Raw genomic sequence first — 10,412 nt, forward strand, 5'->3', positions numbered from 1 at the left:
ACTCTCCCACTACAGAATAATAACATCAAGCATAGCTTTATATCAAATAGATGTTTGCTAGCTCGCAGTTTGTTCGATATTTTCGCACGGAGGACGTTGATCATGGCCACTTATTTCTGAATCATTCGATTCTGTGTGCATCTTGTTTACTATACATATAGCATGTTCTTTGTCACCTCGGCGAGGCCTTAAAGGTACCAGAGTCACCTAGCTCGTTGGAACTCACGGCTACGATCATGGAAAGATGTATATTTTCGCGACGTTAATCAATTAATGTCTCATCCTTTCTTACTCAACGACAAAACATAAGAGATGGGGAAAATTAAATGTCTGATAACAGTTGAGGGTGAGATTTGGCTTGTGAGCTTGTTCGTTATCAAGGCTACTGAATGCTATCATATGGTCAGCGAGGGAAGCAGTCTCAATTAGTGGTGAAATGAACCGAATTGAGTCCAGGAGAAATTTTTTTTGGCTCAAATTAGAAACACATAGCTATATTATATTAATAAAATATTAAAGATCGTTCAACGCTTGCAAACTATCGAACAAAAAAATTTGAGTTCGAGTTCGAGTTCGGTTAAAAAAAGGTTCGAACATGTTCAAGTTCGACTCAAATTTGATAATTATGTCTCGATTCATTTCATTATGCTTTCTTAATTGGTAAAATTTAGAGTTACAAGTCCTCATTGTGACCACATCTTGGTATATTCGACAATTTTGTTCCCAAAATATTTAAATCTGCGTTAGTAATTCTATGCAATGTTTTCAATCGGACCGATGATCGACCAGATTCATTTTAAAAAATAGTTCAACTAGTCCTATTGGTTGGACCGAAAAACAATTATATTTTGTAAAATAATAATATAATATAGTAAATAATATATTTTAAGTTCTAAATATGTTAAATGTTTTTTTATCCAAGTTTAAAATCTAAACAATATACATAAAATTATATATATATATATATTTAAAAATAATAAATCAAAATAAAGTCTAATATTACTAAAATAATATTTTTAATAAAGTTAAAAATCAAAATAATTATATATAAAACTAAAAATAAAATTTTAAATATAAAAATTAAGAAAAGAAAAATAAAAAATTGATTTTTATAAAAATTAAAATGTGCGAACCGATCGGACCGGTTCTTAACCGATTTGACCGATCAAATGGTTTTGTAACACTTTATAGACCAGTCACATCTGATTCCCGGTCAGGACGGTTTTGAAAATACATTTTGTGTGTGCATAAGTTGGTGTTTCTTATTTGATAATAAATTACTTAATTATTTAAGTTGGCTAATTTTTTTTGTTACTTCTAAAATTTACTTGTAGTTTATAATAATTTATTGCTTTTTTTATATTAGAAACAATATGGTCATTTCATGAATACACTATGATATTAATATAGTTACTCCATATATTTATTGTAACTTATAATTTCGTGCACACGTACATTTAAAAATTTAATTTATAATATATTTAAAAATTAAAATTATTATAAAAAGTGTGAAAATTTATAAGCTTAATATTTAAAAATTAAATATCATAAAAAAATTTAAAATTATATATGGCATTAGCTTGGATAAAAAAGTAAAATTATGATATCACCTAGACATGTTTAATAGGTTGATTCGACCCGAAACTATAACCGGTTCGACGTAACCAGGGGAGTTTAATCTCTATGGAAGCGGTAAGTCTGGGTCTGATCCGAAACCAAAACATGTTAAAAAAAATTAAAAAAGAAAAAAAAAGGCCTTCAAGTAGTTCACCCACTACCGGTTGGAGCCGGCCCAGAGCCGGTCCATCAACTACCGGTTCGGGTAGTGGGTAGGATTGCTCGGATCTGGAACCGGTTCCAGCACCGGTGAATCTGGAACCGGAACCGTTCAGCATACCTAAATCACCTACATATATCATGACATTAAATTGTTTAGTCTACTATAGGTCAACTTTTATTTTTGTATATATAGAATAGGTTTAACACACACAAAGTGAGTGTGTATAATTATTATATTAGTATATATCAAACAAGACCACCTTATTGCAATAGTAGATTTCTATTTATATTGCATTAACCAACTTAGGATAAATTCACATAAATATTATTTCAAACATTTATGTATACAAATTTGGTCTATTTCTGTACAGCCTTTTTATATTTGTTTTCACATAGCCATCCATCTTATGATTTAATGGTGGGACCCAAAAGCAGAGCCATCCATCTTATCATTTGATGGTGAAATTTATAATTATACCAAAATTAATTGTCTTTAAATTGAAAAAAAATAAAATAAATTATATAAATAATCGATCGGATAATATAATATTTATAATTGACCCATGAAGGTCACAAAATGAAAAAAATAAAAATAAAAAATCACTCCCTTGCAGTCCAAATGCTTCAACGGCAATTATATGTCTTAATTTTCATAATCATCTTCCTCTCTAGTTGAGGTTGAAAAAGTTATCGAATGGGAAAAAAAAATCTCTATTTAACTAATAAAAAAAATTCTCCAAATTAAACAAATTTGAATTATTTGGATCGAGTAAGCCTTCTTGTATGAATCGTCATTTTTACATTAAAGAATGTCTCATATATTAATCTTGTAAGACAGATTTCTAACTAATCAAACTAATAAGAGATATTATTTCTCATACAAAAAATATTAATTTTTACTCTAAATATATATTTGATAGACTTATCTCACGAATATTGTCTCATCACATCGTATCACGGAAAATCAACTATATTCATATATTGATGTTCCACCAAATAATCACTTGGCAAACGGCATATAAACAAAATGTTTTTAAACTTAATAAAATATCGAGGTTGTATTTAACATAAACCATTTTTCCCGGTTCTTTAATTAACCTTAAAAAATTGAATCAAAGGAAAATGATTTTATTTATCTATTATCTTGTTTAATTTTGGGTTTCGGTTCATTAAGTTTTCAAAGTTTAGTTTTGAAACTAATTTTTTATTTTCGACTATTTTGGTTCAATTGTTTACATACATCTGACAAGTCTGACAAGTCAGCAATTTTCGACATCATATCAGCATTTTTCAGTGCTACAACATCAAAAATTGAATTAAAAATATTTAAAAATTAAAAGTTAATAAACTTAAGAAAAAACACTATTTGAGACCGGGCTTGTAGCCCAGTGGTCTCACCCCAGATTAGCTGGCTCCCTTCCCCAGATTCGATCTCTCTCCTGCGTGTATTATAATAATAAAAAAAAACTATTTTTCCCTCGACTTAAATGGCATGCCCACGGCATATTGGTGCATGACTGTAAAATTTATTTATCTTTTTAAAAAATAAAATAAAATGCTTTTGGTTTATGTGACATAAAGACGACGTAGCCTTTATTTAAACCTTTAGAATAATCTAGATAAATTATCCTAAGACAATAATCGTACCTTTTCATGCATGGATATAAAATTAGTGTTTTTAAAATCGGATCGCACTTTTCATTCGACTGGTTGTATCATAAATCGGCCACGGATTCTGTCTGAAAAGTGCTAAAAAGCCGTTAGACATGTCAAACTGATAAGAACCGGTTAAGAACTTATTGGACCGATCACAATCGGTCAAAACTGATCGAGAATAAGTATGAGGTTCAAAAGTTTTAATTTTTTTAAAAATCAATTTTATTTTTATACAAAAAAATATTTTTATATTTAAAAGTTTAATTTATTTTGTTATATATTGTTATTTTGATTATGAACTTTATTAAAGATATTATTTAGAAATACTAGACCTTATTTTGATTTATTTAATTTTTAAAAAAAATATATATTTGATTATATTTATATTGTTTAGATTTTAAACTTGAATAAATATATATTTTTATTATTTATAAATACACATTTAAGATATTTAAAATATATTATTTATTGTATTATATTATTGTTATTTTATATAATATAACGACTTTTCAGCCCTTATTTGTGACCTATGAGGAGCCGTATAAGGCGAAAATCTCATGTACGGTTCACTAATAGAGACATGAGTAGTGATGTTAGCGTCGACTATGATTATCTAATAGTTCAAGTACAGTTGATATAATTGAAGCGTAGGTCCGATCATCGGTTCAATCGGTCGGATTGGTTGTGTAACGATCATTAGCTATTAGACTGAACCAATATGAGCTATTAGGCTGAACCGACATGAGCATTAACCCATACTCATATACCAATACAGGTCATGGGTCGTTAGGATGATTCAACATGAGCCGTAACCCATGCCCATACATTGTCACTCATAGAATATCACACCCTTAGAAAGTGATTTTTTTTTCCTTCCCCGACACTTGAACTCATGACCTCCAAGCTTAAGTACCTAGATTCTTGGGATTAAGTATTGATGAAGGCGAAAGAAACCACTTTTCAGGGGTGAGATATTCTATGAGTGACGGTATATGGACATCGGCTACAGCTCAAGTTGGTTCAACCTAATTACTCATGATCGTTACTGGTTGAACCATTTTTTAAGGTAAATCGGTTAGATCACCGATCCAATTATTAGAACATTGTGTATAATAATACAATTTTTTTTTTTTGGTGGATATTATGTCATATTAATATTTTTAAGGACTAAAATATATCCAAAATGATTCTTTATAATTTAATTGGCACTTATTTGGCCTCATTAAGCTGCTTTATCCCTATACTTTTCACATGCTTTAATTAGTTTAATTATCCAATTCTACATATGTACATCATATTTAATGTATTGTTTTACTAGAACCATGTGTAACATGCTGTTAATTCGACATTCTTATCACATACTTTTAGATCCATGGACAATCAACATATTTTTAATATAGAAATCATAGTAAATAATTTCAAAATTAAATGAATATTTCATAAAATTACGATGAAAATTTGACAATCTAATTAGTCAAGTAAATAGTCGATAATGGAGTATCTGTGCGTCGTGTGAGTGCCCCCATCCAAGATGGAAGTGCAACGCAAAGATGCCCACTCCCCTAAAGTTAAAACATTTTTGGAGTTTCATTTTTATTATTTTCGATAGACAAATGACAAGTCACCCTACTATCAATCATTCTAAAGTTCCTCAATTAAAAGGATTGGGTTTTCTTATATTAAAATGGTTGATAATTAAATACTTTATAGATCGAGTGTTTGCCGTTTTATCAAAAGTCATAACTGGTGGTAACACTGCAGTTCAAATATTTTAAGTCGTACAACATTTCAAACATCACGATTTGATCGTTAGCCCAGCATGGACAATTATTGGACCCAACAATCTCTATTTCAATAATTGTACTATTTGCAATCAATTAGAATCGAACTCGTGACTTTGATGCTAATACTAATTGTAGAACTAAACACTTGCGGCTTTACCAAAAGCTGTAGCTGGTCATAACGACACAACTCGAATATTTTAAATCGTATAACAAGCAAAACACCATGGTTCTATCGCTCTCCGAGCAGATAATTATTACATCCATTAACTTTGATATGACATTCGTTGAATGGAAAAAAAATTAAAAAAATTTATGCTGAAATAAGTAAATACATAAATAGTAAATGATAAAGAAATTCGACTCAAATTATAATTTGTATCACCTCTAACTGACTTTTCTATGTTACTATATATAGAATAACTACTAAAGCATTGAAAATATTAAAAGAGTGTTTCTGTAAACATTGATGATGAGACATTCAACTAATGGATGTGTAATTTTTTTTAATCACATTCAATAGTTATGTGTTATTTCATCGGTGCTCACATAATTATGCATAATAGGTTGCAACATATCAAAACTGTAGTGGATATCAAAACTCTACTCCACTACAGTTTTCATATATTGTACACCCACCGTGTACACTTTTATAAGCACTGATAGGTGACACTCACCTATTAGATATGCGAGTTTTCCATGTTTTATTACATCTAATAGATGAATGTCACCTCATCGATATTTACATAAATGTGAACAGTAGATGTGCATCATATAAAAAATTAATTGCAATTTGTTACCAAATGTAAAAAATGAAGAGCATTGTCTAATTTTCAAGTGTAGTTTTATTGGTTCGTTGGCTAATTTCACTTTTTTAAAAAATAATGACTTGTGGTTAATGTGGTCGAGTTTTATTTTTACAAATAAAGTCAAGTAATATAATATGAATCTATATCAATATAGATTTGCAAGATAATCTATATTCATACAAATAATCATATATCGATAATTATACGTATAACTCTTCTACGTACATATACTGATTAATCCAACTTATTGCTTTAAGTTCTTTTTCCTAAAATATTTCCAATTAATAATAATAATAATAGGAAGCATTATATTTTTATTTACTATTAATCTAATACCTGAAACATTTTTTAAAAAAACAAAAGACTTTTGTTTCTTTGACCTGAAACATTTTTTTGTGAACACATTCAAAAGAAGTTGAATCCAACCCTGTTATAATCAACATACTTTTCTTGCTGGCTCTACCGCTTCTGTTTGCAGCCACCATGATTCTCAGTCCACTTTGATCCGCATCTGTAGCAGAATTCATGCTCACACCTGCAAGTCATATGTGCACACCCCTCGGCCTTTTCGATATACATCTTGCATTTGGGGCATTTCATCCAGTTCTTCTTCTCAGCAAGTTTCTTCACTATCTTCTCGTCTTTCCCCCGTCCCTTTCTTGCATACAGCTTCTGGAATTCCTTGCAGGTGAACTCAGAATGCCACGGGACATGACATTCCGCACAAAATGATCTCTTGCACGAAACACATTCTATCTTCTTCAAAACTGCCCCTGAATCATTTACGAGCAAGGCTGAACAGTCAAGAAAAGGGCAATATAGCTTCTGGGAGTCGGGAATCAGCGATAGACATAGTAACTCGTGCCATTTTACGAGTATGTCATCCGGGACCATCATCTGGCAAGCTTCAAAATTTAGTATGGTCTTGCAGTATAAAGCAGGGCAAGGGATGATTTTCAGATTTTCTCGAATCTTGGAGATGACATGGTTGGATGTGCATTCATAGCAAAAGGAGTGCAAGCATTTGTCGTTCTCAAACATCTGCCAGCTTTCTTTGTTCTCTAAACAAATTTCACAGAAGCTTAGGGGTGAATCCTCGAGCACTTGTTCATAATTTAGCATTTCAGGGTTGGGAATATGTTCTTGCACCGATGAAAATGCATCATTTGGTGGGGCAGCCGTGACAAGAGAAACCAATAATGCTTCTTGAAACTGCAATTCTTCTGCATATTCTGCATCTGCAGTGGTGATTCTGCTACTTTCGATTATTTGAGAGCATACTGCAAATAGAAATTCCATAACAACAGTGAGAAAAAGATATCAGTTTGTTAGCTGAGGTGATATTCGACGAGCCTGCACAATACAGGGACAGTCACAGGCTTATGGTTTCCTTCTAAGAAAATTAAGTACGCTTAAAAATCTAAAACAGGATACAGGGAAGCTCTCATTTATCAGTGTTGTGCTAAAGCATTATCAAGAATATGGAACCTGGCTCTGATGAATGTTTCTAAAATAAGATTGAATAATAAAAATGGATTCAAGCGACTCTTATGCATCTATCAATGATGGAATCATGAAAATATGTCCTTAATCTTTCCAAATCACCAGCAAAACACTTCACTAATGAGCAAAATTGGCAACATACACTTTGAAAGTTTATCTGATGACTTGCTCGAGTCAAGAAAGTACAGAAAATACATAGCTTCCGCCACTCATTGGATTTATCTTTTTTCTTTCAGGTGATCCTAAGTAATCATTTTCTACAACATCAACTTTTCTTCCCCAATATCCCACTCAAACATGGTGATATAGCATCACTAACATACGAATCTTCCATTCTTAATCCCAACCTTAAATCTGATACTGACTCAAAGTTGTAAGTTCGTTATAGGGGCGTGCTTGTATTACAAATCCATGATTTCAATGAATTGCTTAAAAAATTCATGTGTTTGTGTTGATTTCAAATCCATACATTACAATATTGAGCTTAAGAGTCAATTATAACAATGGATTTAAAATCCTAGTCGGTTGGAATCATTCAGAGTCCAAATCTGAAAGCAAACCTAAGATGACCTGATATCTTTTAATCCAACAAACACCGAATAAATAAGTAATAATCGACCCAGATGGGCCGCAATTGAAACTTAGCTCTTGGCTCGCTATATATTCAAAAAAATCGAGTAGCAAGTAGCAACGTCATCACCAGTCATGGCTGCCCGCAAGCGCAGCTGGAGCTTGATCCTAAATACGAAATATTGAATTCACATCTTCGTCTTCTGCCTGGATGCTTCATCCATCGTGTAAATTCACATCTCACTAGCACATCAATACACTTCAAGACAAAATTTAACTCAACCAGAGTTGGAAACAGCCGAAAATATCATCCCCATATTTTAAACGAAAACTCAGGGACCAAAATATGAACATCAGACAACCATGAAATACCAATCTCAGAAAACAAAACAAAAAACATGCAAAGGATTCACAATTGAGTCAATTACAGAGCTGCCAAAGAGCATCATCCATTCTACTCTAAAGAACGGCAGATAGCAACACATACCCATCAAGACAAATGGGAAAAATGATAAAACATTCACCGTCTTTGGACATGTCAACCGAACTCAGCCTCTCCGGCAAATCTCCGATGACCACAGACTCTAGAATCAACTGATTATTCATGGGTTTGATTATTTTTTTCTTTCTATTGGAATACAGAATCATCCATGCAGGAGCAGTGATGGCAAGAAACGTTCCGGCACAGTAAAATATGAATGAAATGACAGATTCTGACATGTAACAAGGGGAAAGATGGTTATATTGAGTGAAGGAGATTTCGTAAATCGGCCGTAGCTTGATCGGCGACTTTGAGGCATGAGGGCCGGCCAGTGGAGTCCTGAAGGTGAAAATTGGAGTACCAACCTTCCTTCCGGTCTACAGAGGATTTTCTGGGTTATTTTAAACTAATCGGTGAGGTGTCGTCAACAAAACACACACACATATTATATATATAATATATATATATATATATATATATATATAAATTTTGATTTGTTGCTCAAATATTTGTCATGTTGAAATGACATTCAATTAAAAGCATCGTTTAATTCGTCTGATATTATAAATAAATGATATATAATAAGAGTGATTATAAAATAAAAAATAAAAATAAACAACACATTATGATAAATTATACGATATTTGATATGATTTTAACTTGCTTGATTATTTTTGTTAATTATTTACAAAAATTCCCTTATTATATATTAATTAGTAATATATTCTTAAAATGATTGAATAAATAAATAAAATTTCTAGAATTAATTAATTTAAAAAATTATAAATAAAATAAAAAATATTATATTAATTATTAAATTTTTATTAATTCCAATTTCCGAAAAAAACTAAAAAATTGATTAATATTATAGAAAATAATTAAATTTTGATAATAACATAAATATGCATTTATTGGGATAATTAAAATATTAATACAAATTTGAATATTAAATAATGGTTAATAACAATTATAATATTATGGTTAAAAATAATATAATAATAAAAATATGATCAGTAATAATTAAATTATTTATAATATTAGTCAAATTTAAAATTATATTTAAATATTATTAAATTTTTTAAATTTATAATTATTTTAAACTTTAAGATATTTAAAGGAAAATTTTAATTAATCAAACATCTTCCATTCTCTTTCAAAAGATTATATAATCATCACTAAGATGATAATAATGTATACAGTGCGGGCCGGATGCGGGCTGAACGGACCTATCACAATCTTAATCATGCACACCAAACACATAATAAGTGAAAAATTAAAAATCAATCACGCCTTATAATGTACAACAAACAATGTCTTAATAAGTGGGGTGTATTCAATGTAGAGATTTAATGACTTTCAATGACTTTTTATAAATGATAGATTTCCATGGATTTGGTAAATTTTTATTGACTTTTATAGAATCTCACCGATTTGTAAACAGAATTTCATGGACTTTTGTAGACTTTTTGCAAGATTTTGATAGATATTTGTAGACTTTTGTAGATTTTTTGTAAAAAAAATTACAATTCAATTTAACAAAATCAAAATTTCAATATATATTATTTCTTCGAACTAGTAATTATTTAACATAAATAACATCTTCACTTTGAAATAAATTTACTTATTTAAAAAGTAAATATATTTAATATATGAAAAAAAATCACAATTCAATTTAACAAATAAATATATTATTTCAACTGCTATTCAAAATAATTGTACTACTTTCTTAATTATAACTAATTTTGAAGAAAGCTATTCTTTTCCTTATGAAATTTGTATTTAAAACTAACAAAACATTAGTTGAACACCCCCTAGATTAGATGTATGTAAGTA

The 10,412-nt window shown here is 30.2% G+C and overlaps 1 protein-coding gene across 3 annotated transcripts; it reads right to left on the reverse strand.

Annotated features, from left to right (window-relative positions):
* Positions 1-6,297: 6,297 nt before the first annotated feature.
* LOC142551440 (E3 ubiquitin-protein ligase RSL1-like) lies at positions 6,298-9,000 on the reverse strand. 3 transcript variants are annotated; one of them, XM_075660676.1, is made up of 2 exons: positions 8,623-9,000; positions 6,298-7,305 (listed from the first exon to the last, which is right to left on the reverse strand). In XM_075660676.1, exons 1-2 carry the CDS (start codon positions 8,816-8,818, stop codon positions 6,485-6,487), a joined length of 1,017 nt encoding a protein of 338 aa, XP_075516791.1. In that variant the 5' UTR covers positions 8,819-9,000; the 3' UTR covers positions 6,298-6,484. The 3 variants fall into 3 exon arrangements, with proteins under 3 accessions (XP_075516791.1, XP_075516793.1, XP_075516792.1); XM_075660678.1 differs by having other exon boundaries at positions 8,586-9,000; XM_075660677.1 differs by having other exon boundaries at positions 8,229-9,000.
* Positions 9,001-10,412: the final 1,412 nt, after the last annotated feature.

The sequence above is a fragment of the Primulina tabacum genome, chromosome 7 (genome assembly GCF_025594145.1).
Source record: "Primulina tabacum isolate GXHZ01 chromosome 7, ASM2559414v2, whole genome shotgun sequence".
NCBI lineage: Eukaryota > Viridiplantae > Streptophyta > Magnoliopsida > Lamiales > Gesneriaceae > Primulina > Primulina tabacum.